Source organism: Gadus macrocephalus, chromosome 20 (genome assembly GCF_031168955.1).
Source record: "Gadus macrocephalus chromosome 20, ASM3116895v1".
Taxonomy (NCBI): domain Eukaryota; kingdom Metazoa; phylum Chordata; class Actinopteri; order Gadiformes; family Gadidae; genus Gadus; species Gadus macrocephalus.
Window position 1 is genome coordinate 10,141,610 of NC_082401.1, and position 24,765 is coordinate 10,166,374.

General features: G+C 41.5%; 2 protein-coding genes across 13 annotated transcripts; both read left to right on the plus strand.

Annotated features, from left to right (window-relative positions):
• Positions 1–1,868: 1,868 nt before the first annotated feature.
• On the plus strand, positions 1,869–12,140 carry scel (sciellin). Of its 11 annotated transcripts, none has more exons than XM_060039520.1 (31): positions 1,870–1,971; positions 3,154–3,215; positions 3,365–3,449; positions 4,014–4,073; positions 4,263–4,325; positions 4,417–4,479; positions 4,646–4,681; positions 4,803–4,841; positions 5,080–5,097; positions 5,220–5,267; positions 5,376–5,444; positions 5,543–5,596; positions 5,857–5,925; positions 6,176–6,214; positions 6,319–6,351; positions 6,465–6,503; positions 6,607–6,672; positions 6,818–6,865; positions 6,961–7,002; positions 7,441–7,503; positions 7,701–7,751; positions 8,156–8,209; positions 8,672–8,725; positions 8,929–8,982; positions 9,329–9,379; positions 9,748–9,801; positions 10,041–10,109; positions 10,315–10,389; positions 10,519–10,627; positions 11,383–11,485; positions 11,752–12,140. In XM_060039520.1, the coding sequence occupies exons 2-31, from the start codon at positions 3,179–3,181 to the stop codon at positions 11,766–11,768; spliced, it is 1,662 nt and encodes a 553-aa protein (XP_059895503.1). In that variant the 5' UTR covers positions 1,870–1,971; positions 3,154–3,178; the 3' UTR covers positions 11,769–12,140. The 11 variants fall into 11 exon arrangements, with proteins under 11 accessions (XP_059895508.1, XP_059895503.1, XP_059895504.1 ...); XM_060039521.1 differs by having other exon boundaries at positions 4,806–4,841; positions 7,438–7,503; XM_060039519.1 differs by having other exon boundaries at positions 1,871–1,971; positions 7,438–7,503.
• Positions 12,141–12,653: 513 nt separating this feature from the next.
• slain1a (SLAIN motif family, member 1a) lies at positions 12,654–24,313 on the plus strand. 2 transcript variants are annotated; one of them, XM_060039517.1, is made up of 9 exons: positions 12,655–13,310; positions 15,344–15,480; positions 17,533–17,649; positions 18,932–19,042; positions 19,378–19,527; positions 20,195–20,530; positions 21,610–21,795; positions 22,752–23,097; positions 23,368–24,313. In XM_060039517.1, exons 1-9 carry the CDS (start codon positions 12,847–12,849, stop codon positions 23,441–23,443), a joined length of 1,923 nt encoding a protein of 640 aa, XP_059895500.1. In that variant the 5' UTR covers positions 12,655–12,846; the 3' UTR covers positions 23,444–24,313. The 2 variants fall into 2 exon arrangements, with proteins under 2 accessions (XP_059895501.1, XP_059895500.1); XM_060039518.1 differs by lacking the exon at positions 21,610–21,795 and having other exon boundaries at positions 12,654–13,310.
• The last annotated feature ends 452 nt before the right edge of the window (positions 24,314–24,765 follow it).

Below are 24,765 nucleotides of genomic sequence, written 5' to 3' on the forward strand. Positions count from 1 at the left end.
TGTGTGTGTGTGTGTGTGTGTGTGTGTGTGTGTGTGTGTGTGTGTGTGTGTTAGAAAGAAAGAAAGGCAGAGAGAGTGATAGAGAGAGAGAGACAGGAGCATTGTGCAGTGAGACTATAGACAAACCCGAGTGTGACCTCATTGGTTACTAGCCTCTGCTGTGGCCCAATGAAAAGAGAGGGGCATGTCTCAAGTCTTTCTCATAGCAACCAAGGAAGCCTTCTGATACTAGATGCTACTGTGATATATTTTTATAATTGACTAATTGTAGCATTGCAAAAGCTGGCCTCCATGCTTTAAAGATATTCAAATACTTAATTCACCTTAATTCTGTCCAATTAATGGCACAATTTATTGATCCACAAAATTGGAGGGTCAATAGATGGGCCTGTAAATCTCTAAATCTACAGATGATTTATAGTCTCTGCAATGCCCACAGAAATCAAGATCTTTAGCCACTGTAGAAAACACTACAGTGTCTATTGCTTGTATGGAATAATCAGGGAATTCATTGCCTGTGAGGGATGCAATCTCTTTTCCTCTCTTCACTGTGATAGCACTGGCGCCATCCAGTGAGATGTATATTACATACCAACATACCATGACGCACTGTCAGCAGAAGATTAGAACTTTAAGATACAAGGAAATGCTATGTTTACCAGCTTTATTACGTTGATCCATTCTAACTGATGTTTCTTTAAAAAGCTGTAGTGACATGGGATGACTTTCTTACAATTAGGCCTATTCATTTGCATATGGTGCAGTTTTACTCGGTTCTTCAATGTGTGATTGCTCTGATGAGACAAGAGAGACAGAGTTGCTTAACACGTGTTCCAATGTTTAAACAGTTGCATTCCCTGATGACTGACTGCTCGGCCTAATGATTGCTGTTAAGTTATCTTACTCTGCTCAACTTTCCTTTGCCCTCTAGTCACAATTAAGTCGGTTGTGATTGTAAGGTGGAAACACAAATGACCTGCATTCCTTTCTTGTGTCCCGGCCAGGGTTGTGACAGATTAGGTGGGGCAAGTGTATCTGTTTTCTTTACCTGTCACACCCTTGCTTGCTATGCTCTTTCATACTCCCTCCCTAACAATCACGGGTGGACGTGTTTTTGAATGCATGTAAAAAACAATTAGAATTTATATGTGCCTTCTTCCCCTAAAACCTGTGTATTAATCACACCATATTAAAGGTCTAAGATTTATGGAAAACTCGATAATTTATTCCGTATCGACATTGCCAAATAGGGATTTGTTGCATAGAAAACATTGTTATTGAACAAAAACATGTTAACTGCAAAAACGCTTAAGAGAAAAGCTGTTATCTCTAATGTGTACTACACACCCTGTCGGACCTAAATTTGACACAGCACAAAGACAGTAGTTCAAAGTCGAACAGATAACACCATCATATCATTGTTAAACTCTGTTTATAGTACTATTAGTACTGAGAGTTTTCAGTGCACCAGGGATGTGTTTCAGTTACAACTAACTTATTGTATTGTTCATGACTCACGTATAACAGGTTCTGTGGCCCAGTGGTATCAATAGTAATTAGGTTTCTGAGGTCATCTCGTTTCAACCATTGCAAAGGTATGCATTAGTACTCCCATTAAATAAGTATTCCACCTACTTCCCTTTGACAAAACAAGAAAAATACACACCAACATATGTGCACACACATACACATAGACACTATTAAATACACTCATAAATAAACCAATACTCAGGAATGTTGCACCAAGGAAAGGGGACAAACTACCTTAAAATGAGGACTGAGGAAGCAGAGGGCAGGGCAGAGAGAGGGAGAGAGAGGATCCCTCCCCATACCACTACTTATGCTCCTTGTTAGGCTCCGCCCACTGGTGGCCTTGAAGTCTCCTCCCTTGAGGTCAAAAGCACCGGTAGCGACATAAGTTTGTGATAGTTGAGTGGAGACAATACTTCAGAGCTCTTGTGGAACCCAAAGGTATGTCGTCTCTATGTTTGGTATTTGTATATGCTGGTAATTGTTTTGCAAATGACTTTCAGGTGTATTTCAGACATGTGTAATATGTGCTTGAGGAAAAGGGTTCTTAATAACAGGTAAAATAGTGGACTGGCAGGTGTTAATGACAAGTTAACAATATGGTCACTCATCTAATAAGCAGAATTGATTCATAGATGGTAATGGTAATAATTGTCTATTAATAATAAGTATCTTATTGTCATTTTACTCTAGAGGTTATGCGTTAAATGTTTTAGAGTCGTACTGTAGTCCTATTCATATCCGATTTATAGTAAGCCAACAATTTATTAATTGCCAGGATGTGGTGAATAACATCCTTTCTGGCCAGAGAAAACTCTCCCTATCCTCTCCCAAACCTTTATGGAAACCACACATTAACCTGCATCAGAACGTTATCTTATTTGATCTTATCTGATATATATAAATGACATTCTGGAATGTGAAAACAGAATGTCAATTTGTAAGTATTTCTACTTTAACAACATTTTGAAAGTATTGTCTTGGGCTGTCTCTTGTCTATAGGTAACAGTCTCAACATGGTCTCACCAGCCACCCATGTTTCTGGTGAAGCTTTATAAGCTTCGACAACTTTATTTTTTAACCTCTTCGGATATACCAAAGGGCATTCATTTATTTAGCTTATTTCCGATTCAAATGGCCCTTAGCCTGATACTGAAAATAGTTGGTCTGGACATGGTTGAACCCGTTATCATGAATGCCTAATGGAATGTTGCTGACATCCCCCTCGCCCAAAGGTGTGTTCGGAGAGGGTGTGTTGTGGTGGATGGGTGTATCACCACCACATGGACAAGATCAGGGCCAACTGGTTTGGATCTCAGTCTGGCAACCAAGATTCTAGTTCTCTGTGTGTCATTACTCTGGCATGGGTTCGCTGCCGGAATTTGTAGGTGGATTAGCTTTTACTTGCTTGCAGGGGAAGACGGGGAACACCGCTGGTGGATAAAGAGATTTTTAGAAACCTGATCGAGTGGATTGTATGGTCGCAGTTGTCTGGGACCATTTGAGGATATCAGATACCCGTCTGATGTCACTCGTAATTGACTGGAACAAGAACCAACAGCGTACTCTAGTGGCTGACATACAGAAATATTGAAAAATACTTTTTTGCTCTGTCTTTGATAGGAAAAAAAACCACAACACTGCCGACATGTCTTACTCCTACCCAAAAAAGTTCATCCCGTCTTGTAAGTATTGTGTAATTCACTCGTTATGTCGTGGTACACCAATGACATGATATAGTCATTAAATAATTGATATAGCCTATCCAGATGTTGCTCTTTCTCAAGCCCCAAAAAACCCTTAATTCCCTATTAACTTTCCATTCCTGATGCAGCCACCTCAAGTACTCAGGTGAAGACGTCCCGGCTGAAGGACAACAGCTGGATCCGCAAGGATGAAGAGGAGGATGAAGACATTGAGTAAGTCCCACATACACAATGCATTGTGTATGTGGGTCATACTGTACATCCATCCATACATACATACGCACATACATACATCAATACATACATCCATATATGCATACATACTGACAAACATACATACTTACTTACTTACATACATACTGTGCATACATACATACCTACTACATATACACACATTCAGACACACACTCCTTCAACCATCCCTCCATTCAGCCATCCATGCATACATATGTGTACACTAACACACACAAGGGTGCACACACACACACACACACACACACACACACACACACACACACACACACACACACACACACACACACACACACACACACACACACACACGCAGTAAGTGCATAGACAAAGCTTTGGGTGTGATCCATATCAGTAGAGTCTAAAGCTCTTGGAATGTGCTGGTCATATCTCAAAGTACGGGTTACATACATTACATACCTTCCTTTCATAGTCGTTAAGCAAGGTGACCTGCTTATTATTATCAGCAATGGTGAATAGAATACCTATATTCATATGTGAATGAATTCTCTTTTCCTCCTGTAGTCGAGATCCTAACTTTGGAAAGACTATTCTGGGCCACGTTTCCACTGTGACCAGTGACAGGTAATTCAACATATTTCTGGATTATTCTATGCCAAAATTATTGGTTTAAAATGTGAAAAGTCTTTTCAACTATATTTTTCTTCTTATTTTCTGATAATAATACTAATAATACAGTTATTAATAATAATTGTTACTTTAAACATTAGTTTTCACTATTCACTAACTTCTTTCATTTATTTTTGCGAGCAGCAAAGTGCCTGAAAAGACAACTGACAGCAAAGGCACAAGTTATGTTCAGTCTCTAACCAAGAGGTAGGATCTTGGCACTAATCATCACTCAAAATACTCATAACATTAACATGGAGAGTATTCACTAACTTCTTTCATTTCTATTTGCGAGCAGCAATGTGCCTGAAAACACAACTGACACCAAAGGCACAAGTTACGTTCAGTCTCTAACCAAGAGGTAGGATCTTGGCACTAATCATCACTGATAATACTCATATCATTAACATGGAGAGCGGCTAAACAAACCCATAAAGCTGGGTGCAGTTTAGCCACCACCATTAACATCCCAGCTATGTTTAAAGACTGTGTTTGTTGGGGCTTTGGGGTTGTTTTTTCTTACTCAGATTTAGTGCCAGTCAGGAGGAACTGGACAAGATAGGGTGGGTGTGCATGTTTCTGGGCCACAGATATCCCCCTCAAAGACGTATTGATTTATAAATCAATGTCATGGCACATCGTATGCTAATGACACATGTCTTTCATCTGCATGTCTCCCAACAGCAGGATGACCACTAACAGGACCAACACTAACAAAAGGAGGTATAGTGTTTTAAAAAATACTAATAAGTATTGTCATCAAAATACTTAATTAATCATAATATAATACGTTGTTATCCAATCAATCAATCAATATCCGTAATTTAACCAGGTAAAAAATATGTGAGATTAAAATCTCTTTTCCAAGAATGACCTGACCAAGAAGGCAGCACTGTTATACGTTCTTATTATATGTCATGAATGATAATGAATGATTTGTTTTGTGTCCTTGCCACCACAGTACCCTGCCATCCCCGAGGTGAGACACTGTCAAGATCCTCTGCCCTCGGCAAGGGTTCAATATCACAAACAATGTTGGAGAATCATGTATTGAATATTGTACATTGATAACTAAGCGTGTCCTTATCAATGTCCCTCCAGATCCTCCCTCTCAAGCACTTCCAGCCTCACAGAAAGTCCTAAGACAAGGTAAGACCCAAAACAGGGCTGCATGTAAACCAATGCTAAAACATCACTGTGAAGCCTGTGTCTGTTCAGGCTGTAATGGGTTTCTCCTCCACTGCTTAACGCCTACAGTAGCACTACAAGCACCACCGTTAGTGAGAACGGCAAGAAGACCGAGACAACCACTACTACATCCACCAGGTAGAGTGAACAGCTCCCATTACACTGCTTTATACCTCCATCTTCATTGTATTACAGTACAGAAGGAACACCAATTCACTCATTGATCCTGCCCACAGGTCCGGGACTTTCACAGATCGTGTCTTCTCTGATGGCAAGAGCTCACTCAAGGGGTAAGAAGCACATTGCCACGACTGCATTTGAAGTACCAATATATATATATGTCAATAAATATATATATATTACTATTGTTTAATTATTGATATATTCATGTTTCAAATTCATATTTTTTGTATATATATAACATATTTGTATGTTTTTGTATTTGTGCTGATGTGTGCTGCTCATAAGCCTTAATTTGCCATCTAGGATGTCTGAATTACACATCTTATTAAATCTTATCTCATAACAATATATTTATCTACTATCACAGGGCCCCATACTCTCCCTTGTCGCCATCGTCCACCAAGGTGACTGAGACGACAATAACCAGCATTAAAGGGTATGCATACCATCCTTTAAAATATGAATTTAGATTGGAGATTAACATTCAGGCCTACTTTCATATCTCAAACTATATTTCAGGTCAGATATGAATGTAGCTCTGTCTAGAATTACATATGCAATCCTACCTTCATATCTCAAAACTATATTTCAGGTCATGTAGTTGATATGAATATGTGTCTGTATAGGATAACATATATATTCATATCTCTGTATTCATATATGAATCCTTTATTGTTATTTTACAGGGCTGAAGACCCGTACCTTGATACCCCAACCTTTAAAAGGTAGGTTGGATCACCCCTCATGAACTGCATATCAATCATATTACTTTTATGACATATTTCATGCAAACACAAGATTGTAATTCTGGTGTATTTCTTCATTACAGCAAGCCTGGGGCAGTCAAATCTGGCACTGAGGGGTAAGATTGATTTAAAACTGTTGGAATGGGGACGATAAATGTGAAATCTGTTCATTGTGAGGTCCCTTAGTCGCTAGGCTAAAGAAAGTGTTTTCCTTTCCTTCCCTCTTCAGGAATACCTATAGTACGACCAAAACAAGGACTTCCTCAAGGTGAGTGTGTCTGATGTTTGCTGAAAACAAAAGAACATTCTGTTTGGAGAGAGAAATACGACAAAAAAGTATTGATGACTAACTATTCTGAAAAACCTTATAGTGCCGAGGACAAACTGTTTGACAGCCTAATACCTTCAATCAAGTCTGACCCCAACTCCTCTGTGAGGTGAAGCAATCTATCTGTTTGACTGTCTATCTAGTCACATATTTTGATCCATCCATCCATCTATATATATATATATATATATATATATATATATATATATATATATTCTGAACCTCTAATGACATTCACATTTCTTGATTTGCAGCACCACTGTAACCACAACCTCTGTTGTGAAAGTGGAAAGCCTCAATGAGTGAGTGCAGAAATTAAAGATGACATGCAAAAAAGCATCATCCTGACATAAAGCTATTGACTAATCAATAACTTTCATGGATTTCCTTTTTTCAGAGATATTTTTCCTGCTACCCCCACAACAAACAGCTACTCCTCGTAAGACAATCAATGCATCATACAGGCTACATGCTAGCATTAGCTGTGTTTCCTGTAATGGCTGCTGAATACTGAATACTCTTTGTGGGGGAGACAGGAAGTCTGTGCTCCCCTCAAAGAAACCTGAGCTCCTCCTGATAGAAAAACACATTTTCATTCCAATGCAGTTCGCTCCACTTACAATTACTACATGCATTACAATGTAGTGTAGACTAAATGTAAAAAAAATATATTCAAATGACATATGCAGTTATTATTTGAAGGGGAACACCCCCGATCTAAGAATAAACTGGCATAGTCATCATATTAAAATGTGTAGAATTGTCCAGTTGTTTTGATCCTCAGATCTCAAAGTGTGTTTTTGTCATCATGTGGAGCCCCCTTGTAGCAAAGTAGTATTGTGGACAATGACCATACGTATGTTTGATCTTTCAGCAGTGAGGACCAGTTGTATGACACCCTGCTGCCCAAATCCATCACTTGCCTCTCTCCGTCTAGCAGGTGAGGCGAACCCCATGTGTACCTACTTCATCATAATGACAATAATATAAAGACAGACATATAAAGCGTCTTGAATAGTGCATGAGTATCGGGGGGATATGACTCCTCTTCCACTGCCAGCCTCTTCAAACCAGTAAAACACACAGAGAAATCAGTATAAGCACGATCAGCTCACCTCACTTTATTTATATCAACAGCACTACAAGTATCACAAGGAGAGAAGTGAAAACTGTGGAGAGCTCCCTCAGGTACGCTCCTGATTATGATTACCATACTATATTTAAACGAAGCAGACGCCCTTTCTAGCAACATCAACCAAACTGAAGTCCTCTCCCACCATTGACTGCTTTAAGTCCGACTTTAAGACTATTATTTTCTCCCAAGCTTTTAATCTACCATAATACCCCCCCCCCCCTTTTTTTTTTTTTCCTTTATCCCCTCTGATGTGCCCATGGTACATTATTATTGTTGTTGTACTATTGTCATTGTTTTGTTTGTTTGTTAAGCACTTTGGGTCAACCATGTTGTTTTTTAAATGTGCTATATAAATAAAGTTGACTTGACTTGACTATATAGTTACATATATAGAATTCAGTCAACATATTTTGATATGTTTTAATATATGTTGATTCACTCTCTCTCTCCGTCATAGTGACAAATACAGCAGCTACAGCCCGACTGTCAGCAGCAGCGAGCCAGACTTCAGGTATGAATATTCATGTTATTCATGTTAATCATTATCAGCCAATAATGAATAACATGATGATAATATAATAGTAATAATACTGAAAATAATGATACTAACAATAAAAGGTGAAGCAGACAGCTTATCTGCCATCTTCAATGCATACATAACTTAGAATATATACGATCATCATGAGGATATAAGCCCATTTGTACAGAGCGTCATCAGATACATTGATGGCGTACCTGATGATATATATATATTTTAATAATGAGAGGCATAATCATTATTATTTGATTATAATTACTATACTATATTTAAATGAAGCAGAAGCCCTTTTGACCAACATCATCCAAACGGAGAGTGCGAGAGAGTCAAATAGAAAGAGACTTGTTTAAATATATGGTTGTGTCTCTGCTGGAGTAGGTGATCCTGGCATGGTTAAATATATGTTCTAAACTTCAACTCTGTCTCTCCTCACAGTGACAAATACAGCAGCACCAGCCGGACATACTCCAGCAGCGGACTAGACCCCAGGTATGATCATAGCCATTAATATTAATATTATATATAATACAATCATATATTCATATTAATCATTTACCAATAAAATAGTAATAATACTGTAAGAGAGAGAGAGATATTGAGAGGGAGAGGGATAATGAGGGAGGGAGAGAGATTGAAAGAGGGAGGGGAACATGTTTAGATATGTTATACATTTTAATTCTTTCTCCTCACAGTGATAAATACAGCAGCACCACCAGGACCTACTCCAGCAGCGGATTAGACTCCAGGTATGTTCATAGCCATTAATGTTATCTCAATATTATAACCGTATATATTGATATTAATATTATAAATAATTATATTTATAATATTCATAATGATATAGCAATATAAGTATAATGTGAGTGAGAGAGAAATTGAGCGAGTGAGAAAGAGTGTGAGGGAGACATTGAGAGAGAGAGAGAGAGAGAGAGAGAGAGAGAGAGAGAGAGAGAGAGAGAGAGAGAGAGAGAGAGAGAGAGAGAGAGAGAGAGAGAGAGAGAGAGAGAGAGAGAGAGAGAGAGAGAGAGAGAGAGAGAGAGACATGTTTAAATATATGGCTATGTTATACATTTAAATTCTTCCTCCTCACAGTGATAAATACAGCAGCACCAGCAGGACCTACTCCAGCAGCGGACTAGACAGGTATATTCATAGTCATAATTATGAATATTATATAAATATTATAACCGTATATATTGATGTAAATAATATAAATAATAATATTTATAATATTATAAATAATAATATTTTTTAATATTCATAATGATATAACAATATAATAAGTATAATGTGAATGACAGAGAAATTGAGCGAGTGAGAAAGAGTGTGAGAGAGAGAGAGAGAGAGAGAGAGAGAGAGAGAGAGAGAGAGAGAGAGAGAGAGAGAGAGAGAGAGAGAGAGAGAGAGAGAGAGAGAGAGAGAGAGAGAGAGAGAGAGAGAGAGAGAGAGAGAGAGAGAGATGTTCAGATATATGGATATGTTATACATGTCCATTCTGTCTCTCTACACAGTGATAAATACAACAGCACCAGCAGGACGTACTCCAGCAGTGGACCAGACTCCAGGTATAGTCTTTATTCTAATAATGGTGTTCATAATAATAGCATTATATATTACAATTGTATATTATTAATAACTATATTGATATCAAATAATCATGAATACTATACAATGTGGCATTGACGGGGGTTTTGATTATTTTGCGTTATGTAATGAAATTACTGAATAGATTTACATGTATTATTTTAATATACTGTATGTTTTCATTTCTGATAATCTCATACCATGTTTGGTTACTTCCTAGTTATGAGTACACCACTATCAACAGCCCCTCAGTCTACACCACCACCTCCACAACATACAAGGACAGCAGGTATGGAATAACACAGCTATGATAGATTCAGCATATTATTAGAGATTTGGTCCCTACTATTCATACCACATCATGAACTTACTACAATATGAAAAAACTACAATATAAAACTACGGTATGAAGTTTGCAGGATAGTGTATTTAGGGTGTGCGACTCCAAGCTTGTAAGGTAATTGGTTTAATCATGTTTTTGTTTAACACTTAAGGATGGATGACTACTTGGATGGGGACTCCTTCTCTTCTAAATCCAACATCCAGACTTTGTATTCAGCTTCTGAGAGGTGTGCACACACACGCACACTAACACATACACGCACACACACACAGTTTGTCAAACTGTTATTGGCATACACTATTTACAATGCTGATCGTCTCTTCTTGTTTTGTTTCATGACTCCTGAACTATGCAGAACCGTGATGGAGAAGGATCTGTGCTCCTACTGCCGAAAGCCCTTCAACACTGAGGCTAAGATGGTCCTCGACGACATGAAGATCAACTGTCACGCATCCTGCTTCAAGGTAGAGAACAACACAAGGCGGCATTTACATACTAAAAACCTGCTAAGACCTGCATTTTAAAACTCACAGACTCAAAGAAACATAACTCTTTATTGTCGATGTGTTAAAGGCACCCAGTGCAACTTTATGTAAACATTCAATGAAAAATAAACATTCAATTTCTATTCTTTTTTACACGTAGTAAGTTTCAATAACTCCATACCATTGCATATCGACATTCAAGGAGCAAAGATGAGACGTCGTTGTGTGGTGAGAACTGATAGAAAATCGTAAACAACAACAATCGCCGGTGGGGAGAAGCCATTTTTCCATTGACTGGAAGCCTGCTTTATTTATTGTAGGTTACAAAAAATAAAGAAAATGGCGGCATTGTTGTTGTTATCGATTTTGTATCAGTTCTCACCACACAACGACGTCTCATCTTTGCTGCTTAAATGTCGGTATGTAATGGTATGGAGTTATTGAAACTTACTACGTGTAAAAAAGACTAGAAATTGAATGTTTATTTTTAAGCCTCGAAAGTTGCACTGGGTGCCTTTAAGACATACAGGGGTTGGTGAGGCTGATGTGCTTATAAAATTGTTGTAAATTTAAAAAAAATTCAAATAAGTGGACAAATAAACAAATGTACAACTGTAACCGTCCATCACCATACAAGTGTTCCATCCAAAAGTATCTATCAGCCAATGAGTGGCCTTTAGGAGAGTCCATGCTGACCATAGAGCTCCTGTCTAACGCAACATGTGTTCCACCAGTGTGAGGTGTGCAGCAACAACCTTGGAAACCTGAAGGCCGGGGACAGCCTCTGGATCTACAGGCGCACAGTGCACTGTGACCGATGCTTCGAGGTCACCAGAGGTAAACAACAACACTCACACGGGACGATGTCGTCTTTAGGGAAATGTGGACCCCGTTTTATTATTAAATAGTATAGCTTTCCACTAGCCTTTTGAGACCATCCTCCTCACATTCTGTTTCACAACAGAATCCTCACATTCTGTTTCACAACAGAATGTGAGGTCACTTGATCAGGAAAGTCTCCGCGCTATAGCATTCCACACATTAAATAAGAACAATTCAAATCAATCAACTGGAATAATTAAATAACTTTTGCTTTCTTGCAGAAAAATGGCGGCGTTGACCATCAGACCTTCTGTGAAGACCTTACATAGATAATAGGCTAATGATGTAACTTCAGTTTAGGTACTGTATGCTCAAGGGTGAAATGGGTTATCTTATACATATGGATGTGGCACATAGACATGTTATAGTCAAAAGGTTGGGTGCTATTAAAAGATTAAAAGTGTATAGATAGTCTATCAGCAGTTATGATGAGGGTTTGACTCATTATTTTATCTTTTTAAAGACATACTGGTCTTTAATGACATCACTACCTGTTTTTGTTTGTATCTGTGTATTAATCTACTTTTTTTGGGCCGGGGGCTTATTAGTACGTGCAATAAAGGTATTAACCTTAATATTGAATATCAATAAAATACATATAAATACGCAACGCCTTTTGGTCTGTAAATATTTGAATGCATTGAATTGAATGAAAAAATACGCATGAAAATTTGATACTATTTGATAATTCTTGAGCCAGATGCCTTGTTTGATCCTTGTGATCTAAATTGACTGTGAAGTCGATTTGGATTTAAGCATCTTCTAAATGAGCAGCCTAGATAATGATACTGAAATAGTTAATTCTGGGGTTGTTAATTTACCTAGTTAATCCAACAACAATGAATTACACTGTCAATGTACTACTGCACATGAATGGAATAAAGCGGAACAAACAATAACACAACACAATATATTACCAAACAATATAATTAAATCGAAAACTTTAATCAACAAATTTCTGAAATCTAAAGAAGGAACCGTCTTTGATGTGGGTTTATTTCCCTGTAAAGTTTAACATAATTCCACATTTGTGGTGGTGTGATGTGATTTTAAGTGCTTGAAGTCGACCAATCAGGTGGAGGCAACATGGATGCTTTCTCCTGGTTGGACCGCGGTCCTCCAGCCGTCTGTCTCGCGCCGCGCAGCATCTCTGGAGGGGGCCGAGCCACACGGCTCTTGTGCTCAAATCGGAACGTGTAGTGCCTACAACCAGAGGGGAGATCTGGACACTTGTCATTGAACTGAGAACCAGGACCCTCTACCATCCACGCGTATAGGCCGGGGTTTTAATTTGTCATTATCAATGTGTTTTCCTCATGGAAGCAGAAGTGTTGAACCCCCAGATGATGGCCGACGTGAACGGGAACAGTAAAATAGCGAACGCGGAGCTCGAAGTGATAAAGCTGCAAGAATTGGTGCGAAAATTGGAGAAGCAAAACGAACAATTGCGGACCAGGGCGAACGCTGTAAACAATTGCACAATCAGCGGGCCTCATCTGAACACCTCCTTGTCCTGTCTGCACGGCACCACAACGTGCTCCAGCGACCATTTCTCTGTGGATTACAGCGTTTTAAGTTCTACACAGTCGCATCCGAGTGGCCTTGATACCAACACCACGTTCCGCTTGGCGGAGGAGCCCTTCGCCTATTTCCAGCCGAGCTCGGTGTCTCGTGATGCTGCTGCCGAGGAGGGCGATGCTGAGGCTGGACCCACGGTCCTGGATGAGGTGGAGATGCTGGATCTCAACGCAGTGCTACCGGCTGGCGATGCGGATACCTGGTAAGGGCTTGTTGCTTTGGCTGTCGCCTCATGTTGTTGTTATGGTCATTACCACCGCGACAGAAATCCCCCTTGCCAATTAAATGTACATCATTGATAATGTGTAGCCCACATTGCTACGATTACAATTTGGGCATATTTTGAAATGACGGATCTGTCCAAGAGGATCTTTGCCCGAAATAGTAATAACGGCTATATCACAAGTGCATGCATATAGGCCTATACAGGCCCACTATGTCAAACAGGTTGTCAATAATTAATGCATAATTTCATTGTTATTCCTATACAATCAAATATAATTTTAAGGGTAGTACTTTATAGTGTATCGCGTTTGTCTTACAGCGCGTCCGAAATGGGTGATATTTTAAAAGGTACACACAATGAGGAGTGGTATCTTTTCACAGTGCACACCGTCTGAGACAATGGTCCTCAGCCCTCCACGGTTTTCCTGCCTGCTGCTGTTTATCCCGAAGCTGAACTACTTTCACTTCTGCCTGTGAAAGTACCTAGTGTCCCTGTACTGAGCGACTCTGTGTGATATGGGCGATGTGGAAATCTAACGGGTTGTACCGAGCTCTTCCTCTCACTCCATTTAACAGAACTAATAACCCGCCCCGAGTAAGCTTGGCCCTCTTTAACACTGTGGCCTATTTAACCACACGAAAGGTATTTTTCTGTATTCTTAGCCTCTTGCCATGGACACGTTGACATCTATACGTGCACGAGAAGCTACTGCTTTGCAGTCAACGTTTTTTCTCTCTAGTCCCATTGATCGTGTTGATTTATGTATGGAGAACACCGAGTTACTGTGAAATCGGTTTCACACAGTGGCCCAGTGCCTTTAAATGTAGGTTTGTGTGGTGGGAGGTGTTTCAGAGGAGGTCAATATTATATGGGGTGTCTTATTTCCAGCCCTGCTGTTCTATTATCTTGTCTCAGCATTTACTCCACGGTTCTAGCACCAGATGCTCGATGGGCTATTTTTCAGATCAAGGCCCTGGAGTCTTTAATTGTATAGATCAAACACACACAGACATACACATTACACCATACACACACACATACACACACACACACACACACACACACACACACACACACACACACACACACACACACACACACACACACACACACACACACACACACACACACACACACACACACACATACACACCCACAAACACACACTAACACGCAACCATATATATATACACACACACACACACACATAGACATATACCCACACACACACACTCAGACACACACACACACACACACACACACACACACACACACACACACACACACACACACACACACACACACACACACACACACACAAACACACAGACAATATTTCTTCAGAGCTGGGAAGAGGTGATAAAATCACAGCGTAAAATATGTCCTGTATCTCAGTAGCAGAGACAACTCTAATACCCCCTTATATCACCGGGGATAATCAAAGTGTCATGGCTGCCAGAGCTGCTGAACTCGCCTGTGTGGCTCTAACTGTAAAGCTGTGACTGTGGGACAAATAAAAATAAACTCTAAAACGAATCACACAGCAGCACTGTTTGATCCCTCACAGGTATACGGTATATGTGTTGTGTTTTGCGTGGCTGACGATCATCGCTCCCTTTACACGGCCGCTGTGTTTACCGCCGGCACGCCGGCGCCTGATTGGGAGATGAAATATCACCAGTGTGGAGCCCACCATTGTCCCCGCGGGTCCACTGGCCTCATGTTCTCCAGCTGCTTCCTGGGGCTTCAAATGGAGCCTTTATTCCGCTTCACAACACACCCCGGCTGCCTCATTATAGCATTGCACTTAAATGAACTTCACCTGGAAATCTGTTTCCTGTCATCTGGACGCGTCTCGTTCAAGGGCTATGGAACAGAACTCTAGCAAGTTACGTTAACTAAGCTTATGTGTGTATGTGTTTGTGTGTGTGTGTGTGTGTGTGTGCGTGCGCGTGCGCGTGTGCGTGCGCGTGTGTGTGTGTGTGTGCGTGTGCGTGTGTGTGTTCCAGGCTATACGTGAGTCCCCGGGGTCGGTTCCAGGGCGAGGCGGTGCTCAGTCCTCTCCAGTGGTGCAGGCAGGTCCTGGACCACCCGGGGCCCGAGGTGGAGCTGGCCAAGATGACCCTCTGTCACAGACTGGACCAAGGTAGGCTATAGGGCTGTACTCAAGGGTGCTGTCGACCTACTGCCCCGTGTTCATTGTACTGTGGGCATAGATGGGAAGGTGCTACAGTTATGGTATGTTATTCATGGAACAGCATACCATGATACATACGTCTATGCATCTATACATTCATATATACTTACATACAAACAAACAAACATACATGCATTCATACATGCATGCATGCATACATACATACAGTATGTATGTATGTATGTATGTACATACATACATACAGTGTACATATACATGTATGTATGTATACAGTCAGTATGGTGTACTCTTGCATGTATATTATGCCATTGGTGTGCTGTAGCATCTCCAACCCACGTATGCCCACGCATGTGGCAGCCCGCCTGGCCACATGTGGACATCTGTCCCGCCAAGGCTTAATGCCATGTGATCGCAGAAGCCTCACACATCCTGCTTCCACATAGAACAGGATTTACACTACATTTTGCACATAAGCCAAGTGTGTATCTGCAACATGAGCACCAAATACAAACTCCATTTGGGTTTCCACTTGGGTTGGACTGAAAAAGCTTAATCTTGTTTCTGTTGATGTTTTTTTGCAGTGAAAGATTATCTTTCCCTAGACACATATCAATATGTTTAACTAAAGTGTAATTAAAAGAGTATTAATGACAAAATGGGAAACATCTTCTTACGGAACACTTAATTATAGGATAGGATAAATAAACCAATAGCCTTTTTTTAGTTCCTTGTTTTCCTCAACCCAACAAAAACAACAGACCACTGTCAACATAAAAACAAGCAAAACATATATAACTTTGAAAACATATACAAATCTGGTTATTTACTCTCAAGCCCAATGTTAGTCTTGTAAGTAAAAAAAGTTCAGAGACACTATTTTAACATTGACCTCATTTTGGAGCAGATTCGTTCTGCATCTGCTTTCTATACCAGAGACTCGTGCCATGAATATATTTGTGTGTCTGCATTCAATGCAGCATGTCTATGTATTCAGTCCACACAATCTTCAAAATTCACAAAGCAGTTGGTGACCTTTTGTTGTTTTATCTGATCTGCATTAATTGTCAATATGCTTGTGTGTTTGTGTGCGTGTGTGTGTATATGTGTGTGTAATATGTTTGTGTGTCTGCGTGCGTCAGTTCTTGTGTGTGTGTTTATGTGCCTGAATTAAGGTCTTGTGCTCTTTATGAAACTGTTTTCAGGGAAGATTTGGCTGGGCTTGGCCAGGCCATGAATGCTCTTTTGTTGCTTAACCTTAGTAGCTGGTTGTTTTCAGTACTGGCTCTGAAGACTGTTTCATCCAGCACTTGTTGATGGGAATGCCTAATACACTGCTCCCCCTGGTTTGTGCCTGTTTGCCTACCAATAAACAGCCTGCTAAATGAATGTTTACATGCTTCCACACACAGGATCCCGTGTGTCATTCTATGCCAATATTATTGACCACTTGTTTAAAGAAGGATTAAAAAACAAATTGAAATATGGAACATTTGGGACTTTAAATTGGAAGCATGTGCTGCTTAATTCTAGCTGCCCTTAAATGCGAAGCTGACCATCACTGTTCTAATCCAGAAATTTGGAAAGGGAAAAGCCTACATGCAAAATCTCTGCTTATCCTTACATCCCCGGCAGTAAAAATCTGTGCTTTAACACAATAAGCCTCTGTGGTCCGCCAAACCTCGTATTAACACATTATCCAATGCAAAAGAACTCTGACCTTATAACCTTAGATCATCAATTCTGATCTGCAAACTGAAAGTGTTTGTGTGTGTGTCTGTGTTTGTGTCTATGTCAGAGTGTGTCTGTGTGTAGTTGGGAGTGTAAATGCGTGCCTGCATGACAGTAAAAATGCATTAATCAGAGATAGATTAAATTGAGAGATTGGGAGATCGAGAGAGAGAGAGTTAATAGGAAGGAGAGAGGGGGGGGGGGGGGAGAGAACGAGATCGGAAGACAGAGATTTGGAGAGAGAGAGATTGGGACAGGGCAAAGCTCCAGGCTCTAACCCGACTGACCCTTTTCCTGCGCTCCTCCCTGCAGCCAAGCGATGGAGGACCGCCCCCTCGGTACGACCCTACAGCTGCATAGAGGGCCTGTCCAGCCTCAGTCTCCCCAGCCTGCCTTACCCTAAACCTGCTGCACTGACCGAGCCCCCAGGTGACCGCTCCCACCACCCCTACGCACCGTTCACTAACCGCACACTATCGCTTTCTCTTAACCCCTGTGCACACAAGAGACATAAGGAGATGCTTCAACCTTGAGAATCTGTGTAGCCGAGAGCCCGTCGTGGGTCGGTCCGGATGGAAGGAAGCGAACACTCCCTCCCGAGGGGATTTAGATAACGGTTGTCTTTATCAATCGTACTCTCTTTGAATCGTAATCTCAGAACTGTTTTCAATTTGAGATTTGAGGAGAGATTCAAATTAATTAATGACGTTAACAAGGTCATATACGGTTGCTTCTAATCCCAGAGGCTTTGGATTTTATTCACTGGGTTACTTGTGTCTCGTTGTTGTTGTTGTAGTTTGTTAGAGACACATCCCAGGATGTAATACACACGCATATTACGTTAGTCTCTCTGACGCCAAGGTGACTTTGAAATTCTGATTTTAATGGCTTTTGACGAGAGCAGGGTGAGGTAAACCGTGATGGCCGTTTCTGTTTCGTTTGATCTAAACAGCCTGAAATGAAGGAGTTCATAGTGCGAAGTGAAGCTTAGAAGTGGATTTTCTTTGACAAGTGCAACGTTGGCATTGCGGGGGGGATGATGCAATGCCAGTCAGTGCAATGCAATGAAATGCAGTGCAGTGCACTGAAATGCAATGCAAACCAAATCAAAGCCAGTGAAGTTAACTACTTTTATACACATGTATCACATCTATTGACATTTTCTCATTAAGATCTTCCCAAGTTTTGCCATAGCCTATCTCGACATATGGATATTGTTCAGCAATGCTACAGACTCCTTATCACTCAGATAATATGAGATCAAGAGCGAAAGAGCACACGTACACCTGTAATTACAACTCATACCTATGACTTCATACATATAACTACATACTTTGGAGAACACTACATAGGAAACAACAACTACCGGTACTAGTTTAGTCACTCACTCAGTAATCATGTAGGCATAAAACCCCTCTAGTACTAGGAGGGCAAGTTGGCAGCCTGTCCTTGACCCATCAAAAGTAATATTAGTAAGGAGCTTAAACAATTTGGTTGGTCTGCCCACACAACAAGATGTAACATACACTCCAAACATCCCAGCGGATTATTCCCTTAATCAATTGGACGTCTTCTTAGGACATATCTTCCAAAACAGAGTGTTGATGTCGACCCTGGAATATGTAAGCAGCAGCACGGAAGCGTGCCTCTGCCTGGAGATTAGAGACTGATTGTAACCCCGCCCTCTCTGTCGATCTCTCCCAACGCCCAGCCCCCTTGGCCCTGTCCAGCCATCCTGTGTCCCTGCTGGGCCTCCCGGGCAGGCCTCTCTCCACCCTCAGTGACAGGACTCCGACCTTCCTATCTAACACCGCCCTCCACAGTAAGGCTCACACTGACACCCGCTGTCTCTGTGTTTATGCTGATGCTTACTTCGTGGGTGCGAAGCAAGCATCATTAAACCAATGATGTCATTCATGCAGTCCTTTAGATTCCTGCAGTCATAGTCATTCAACGAATAAATAACCCCAAATGAATAGTCCAAGTAGTATTTCAAAATGATGCGATAAAATATTAGGTATAAGATAAAGGAACAGATAAAATGGCAGCAATCTGTCTGGAGTATCTTTATTAAAATACACGTTATAATTATCATATTTATATGAGAGCGTCCCGGTCAGAGTGATGAGTATCTTGTGTTGGTTGTGGTTCTTGTAGACGTGGGTCGCCGGCACGCGGCCGTCAGTCCCCAGTCTTCCATGGACAGCGAGGTGGGGGCGTCGGAGCTGGAGGAAGACTCTATCTCAATGGGCTACAAACTACAGGACATGACAGACGTGCAGGTCATGGCTCGACTTCAGGAGGAGAGTGAGTCTTCCGGCCAGCTGCTCTCTCCCCTCACTCCCTCTTTTCCTACTACGCGAGGGAAATGTCAGCCAGCCAAAACAAAATAGTCTGACCTTTATCTTGGCTATTCCTATTAATGTTATGTAGGTGATTTGGGTGAAGGACTGACGCACCAGACTGTCCAAAGTGTCCCCCTCCCCATGATGGGGATTCATGGCTGACAGGTGCCTTCAAACGGAGTGCGCAGACGGTGCCTCTGATACTGGCAGTAGTCAAAGAGGTCCACACATGATGAGCCTCCCGAAAAGCACTTGACGCTAGGTTAGGCATTCAGAATATAGCAAGCCAACAGATGGGAGTTTAGCACTTTAACTCATCAAAGATGTATTTAGGTTTAGAAAGGGAGAAAGCCGTTAGAGTTTAGATTCTGTTGGTTATAGAACTACAACAAAGCTGTGCTCTGATTGGATGCGTTCCGAGAAGTCAGCGTCAACTAGGTCAAAGTATAAATAGTTTGAACTTTGAGCACAGCATCAAGGTGGAAAATCTGAGATACCTGTAATGTAGCATCAATGCTAGGCGCGGCTTCAAAACCCGACTCAGTAGGAAAACATTGACATTGCGCATCATGTGTGGAAGGCTTTAACGAGTCCTTGTGATAAATCCTGATTTGTGGCGCCCCCTGCAGGTCTCCGGCAGGACTACGCTTCTACCTCAGCCACAGTCAGCCGCCGCAGCTCCAGCTTCTCCATCAACTCGCTCCGGCGCAGCGAGATGGACCTGGAGGAGGAGGATGAAGACGAGGACGAAGGCTACGACCAGCTGCCCCCTCCCCAGCCACGGCTCTTCCGCACCAGCTCCATGCAGCGGGGGGGCCTGCCCCACTCCCACACCTTCTCCAGCATCAGGGACTGCAGACGCAGCCCCTCCAGCCCCCAGTTCCCCCTGGGGGGGCTCTCCCAGTACTCTGGGGCCCCCAGCCTGGCCGTGGACACCAGCATGGGCTACAGGAGTATCGCAGCAGGTGAGGGGGAAGGGAATATATACAAATCACCAAGAACAAGAAGTACCAAATACTTGAATAATTGTTATAATGCACTTGATTTGTTTTGCACCTTTCAAAACAAGGTTTACAATGTGCTTTAATATGCACAATTAAAAGCGATTAAAGCTGGGGAATAAAACTAAGAGATGGACATATGGGGAGGGAGGGGAGCAGTCAAATACAGAAAGAAAATATTTATTATTATTTATTTATTACTGTTTTTGTTTGTATTAGCTGGTTCTGCACATTGATTATAAAGATGAACAAAATGATTAATTGTTCATTTGAAGAAATGCGTTGGCCGTTTAATGACAATGACAACATTCAAGATGATCCATCAGATGAGGGCTTGGTGTGGGGACTAAAGCCAATGAGAGCAGGCTGTGTCCCACTGGGTCCCGTTAAGCATCTTAACCATGGCTACCACATGTGGGTCATCTCTGATGGGAGACCAGCGGGTTTATGGGGGAGGCGGGTTTGGAGACTTTACAGCATCCAGACATGGCAACGTCAAAAGGATTCAACACTGGTTCACTGACTGATATATTGTAATACATTTTACCAGATGGTTGACAGTAAACGGAACGATCATTAATCTTTTACATTCAATTCCACAGTAAATAAAACCCTTCATATATGTTATGAAAACAATTATGAATTGAGGTTAAATGTTTGTTTAATTCGGTTTTTATCGTTTTTATAATGCCTAGATTGATCCTTAGCCTTTGCGTGCACAACTGACAACCCAAACTGCTGAGGATTTCTACTTTAATTTGGCCTGCCCGGTTTAAATTAACCGAGTTGAGTAAATAGTACACTTATATTTTCTTGTGGGATAATTTGTGTTCCACGTCACTTTATTTCTGTCAAGTAAAAAAAAAAAATTCCGGTACTTTTGCATGTACAATTACAACGAAGTTAACAGATGATATCATGTTGTTTCAAGAAAAATGCTGTGACGCTATGCTGCTGTAGTATCCCTGGTCAGATTCCTGCACACCAGTATATGCACGTCTTGACTCTCCCACTGTATTGTTTTGACACGGCTATGGCTATAGAGAAGTTACGGAGAAGCATGCCCAACCTGCTCAGATCCCCCAGCATGGCTAGTGTCCCCAGCATTCCAAGCCTGCTGTCCCCCGTCAGCCCCTCACCTGGCCCCTCCTCCCTGCCAATGATGTCTTCCCTCCGGAACAGCCAGAGCTTTGACTCCTCTAGCGGCCTTGCACGACTCCAGTCATCCAGTAAGAAAAACCCTTCTCTCCTCAAGTCTATGAGTTAACCCATGCTGTACTGTTTACAGGGATTTAATGCATGGAATGGTATAGGCGTAGCCTCGCACAGTCAGACAAATTTCGCTCATTAGCACCGGAACGTTTTTGTTGATGGGCGTTGTCAGGCAACCTCACACTGCAGCCGGTTGGATGAGCTTCAGCCAGTCGGATCCCGAGTGTCGTATTTCCAAAGTAAACACTGTTGCACCCTTCACAGTTACTTTGAACGTTACTGCTACCATTTTCATTTAAGTCCAAAAATCCTGCACTTAAATAAAACTAATTCCAATGCAGAAATAAGATTATAATATAAATTAATCCATTGTAGAAAAGTCCAAATTTGTACTTTCTGATTTTGTCATTTATTTATTTTTCACACACTGCGTTTGTTGATTGGCCGACTGAATTCTTTTCGGAGCCGAGCTGTCTGTGTAGGGCTGGTTTCCGACTAGGTCTCGAGACAATACTGGAGGTGTGCTCTCAAGATATACAACATAGAGATACACTATTGATTTACACAAGATTTAATCAATCAATTTACACAGTAAGAAAAAAACATCAATGGAGTAATCCAGAGTGCAGGTAACAGGGTTTTAGTTATCTCTCTGATTGGATCAAATGACTGCCAGTTGGTGTCACTTGCAACTAAGTGACATCGTCCCTATGTTTTGTGTGTTTCATTGTATTCCCTGGTTATCCTTTAGATCTAAGGCATGTCTGCTTCACCAAAGGCATGCCAACGTCTCTCAAGAATACATTTCTATAGGCCCTCTGATGTCAATCTCTCTCTCTCTCTCTCCTGCTCCCTCTCCACCCCCCTCTCTCTCTCTCTCCCTCTCCCTCTCTCTCCCTCTCTCTCTCTCTCTCTCTCTCTCTCTCCCTCTCCCTCTCCCTCTCCCTCTCCCTCTCCCTCTCCCTCTCTCTAGTCCCTTCTCCAGGCCAGCTCATCCAGCGTGTACAGAGTGTGGGCAACTTCGCCAACATGACAAGGCAGCCGCTGAAAGCCACCGCCTATGTCAGCCCCACCGTCCAGCAGGGCCCCCCACCCTCCACCTCCATGACCTCCTCGGTCAGCCTGCACTCCTTCCCCAGCGGTGGGGCCATGCCCATCCAGCACCTCAAGCCCAGCAGCACCAACCCGGTGGCGCTGCCCCTGAAGGCAGCCACCCACCAGGCCTCCGCTGTGCCCCGCACCTCCCTACCTCGCCCGGCCTCCTTCGTAGGCACCAGCGGGATATTCCGCCCCAGTAAAATCGCTCAGCCCACACGCAGGTAAGCCCAACGTAAATCACTGCATTATGTTTGGTGCGCAAATGAATTAAGGTTTAATTACCCATGTAAGTGGAGACGACCACAGGGAAGAGGAACACATCTGCAATGAAAACGGATGATCATTTGGTTTTATCCTTTTGCTTAATTGCCCTCGGATTCCTCATTAAACTGTGTGAGAAACGGGGAGCCAGGGCGTATTATCGCGACCCCCGGTTGTGTAGGCTCTCCCCTCTCCTCAACTGATTCCACATGCCTCTTTAAACCCCACAGTTTGCTGGCCCCTCCGAAAAGCATGGCCGCCTTGAGCGCCCTGAGGGACGGGAGTTGGAAGGACGGCTGCTACTGAGGCAGAAGAGCTGAAGAAGAGCCGCCTCCGCCCGGCGTATAGGGCAACGCTGCAAGAGAGCCCCACACAACCCCCCCGGCCCCAACTTATCTGCTAGCTACGTTGTCAGAGGGGTCCTTTCTTGGGGTTTTACCCGAGAGAGAAAGACTGTTACAATTTGGGAAGCACTGTTGTACCATATGGTATAATACCGAGAGGAGTAGGGATCCAGCAGGCTGGATCTCGACCTGATAACCTGCTGATACACAAACTGACCTGTTGGGAAATGAGTGTACTGAGCCTGGCAATATGTTGATAATCAGTTGTTTGACATGAAAGTGATCCTCTGTGACGTGGTATGCATAAACAATTGTGGATAGTTCATGGTTTGATTGATTTGAAAAGAAGTACAACTCAGTTTGGAAGACGACAAAACTCAAAATTGAAGGCTTTTTGCGTTAATATAAGCTTATAATGATTTTATATCATATTTTATCATGGGTTAATTCTGTTATTTATGCTTTTGCCATTGAATATAAAGTTATACTAAAATCGAGTTACGAATGATTTGTGCCTGTTACCGTAGTGGAAAATATGTTATATTTATTGTTTTGCAACTTACAGCACTTTTTCAGAAGTATTATTACGTATTATTAACACATCAAATACATTATTTGTTGTTTTTTAAGTAAACAAAGTAACCTAAAATATAACTGCACAGTCACACATTGTTAATCTTCATAACTGTTTACAAGAAAGTTGATGTTTTGATGTTTTTTGATGACAGTCGCTGCAATGATATTGCACATCCACATTTGAGGCTTTTTATGGGGACAATAAATTGAGGAAGATGTTCATTTTTTAATTAAATAAAAGTGCTTTTTAAAAATATTTCCTCTGCCTGTAATGTTTATACTTTGTATCTATAATGCATTTTTAATCAAATATGTTACAAGGTTGTTTTGAGTAAGGTCATTATAACATTGATGCAATTATTTGACGTTTGTCATATTTCATCTTAATTTCCTCCAGACATCCTAATATTTAGCAGCAGAGATCATCTGGTAATGATTAGCTTAAAGGCAGATACTGTTCTTCAAACTAAACTTTAACAGGGCACGATGTTGATGACCAAGCTCCAAGGTAACGCTAGGATCAAACTCATCACACTCGCATTCCCTCCTCGACAAACATCTTCTGATAATATGTAAGTGTGCAATGCTATTTGAACTTCTAGATCACTAACATACAACCTATAAATGACCTAATGATAACTTTAGTATAGAAGGGGGAAAACTTACTCGTCTTTCTAATTATTTCTTTGTGTTGTCATGCAAAGCAGG

Coding starts and splice junctions, on each gene's coding strand:
- scel (XM_060039519.1), top strand. CDS start 3,179: ATGTCTTACTCCTACCCAAAAAAGTTCATCCCGTCTT. Junction 9,380..9,747: donor TCCAGCAGCGGACTAGACAG/GTATATTCATAG, acceptor CTCTCTACACAG/TGATAAATACAACAGCACCA. Junction 10,390..10,518: donor TTGTATTCAGCTTCTGAGAG/GTGTGCACACAC, acceptor TGAACTATGCAG/AACCGTGATGGAGAAGGATC.
- slain1a (XM_060039517.1), top strand. CDS start 12,847: ATGGAAGCAGAAGTGTTGAACCCCCAGATGATGGCCGACGTGAACGGG. Junction 19,043..19,377: donor ATCTAACACCGCCCTCCACA/GTAAGGCTCACA, acceptor TGGTTCTTGTAG/ACGTGGGTCGCCGGCACGCG. Junction 23,098..23,367: donor ATCGCTCAGCCCACACGCAG/GTAAGCCCAACG, acceptor TAAACCCCACAG/TTTGCTGGCCCCTCCGAAAA.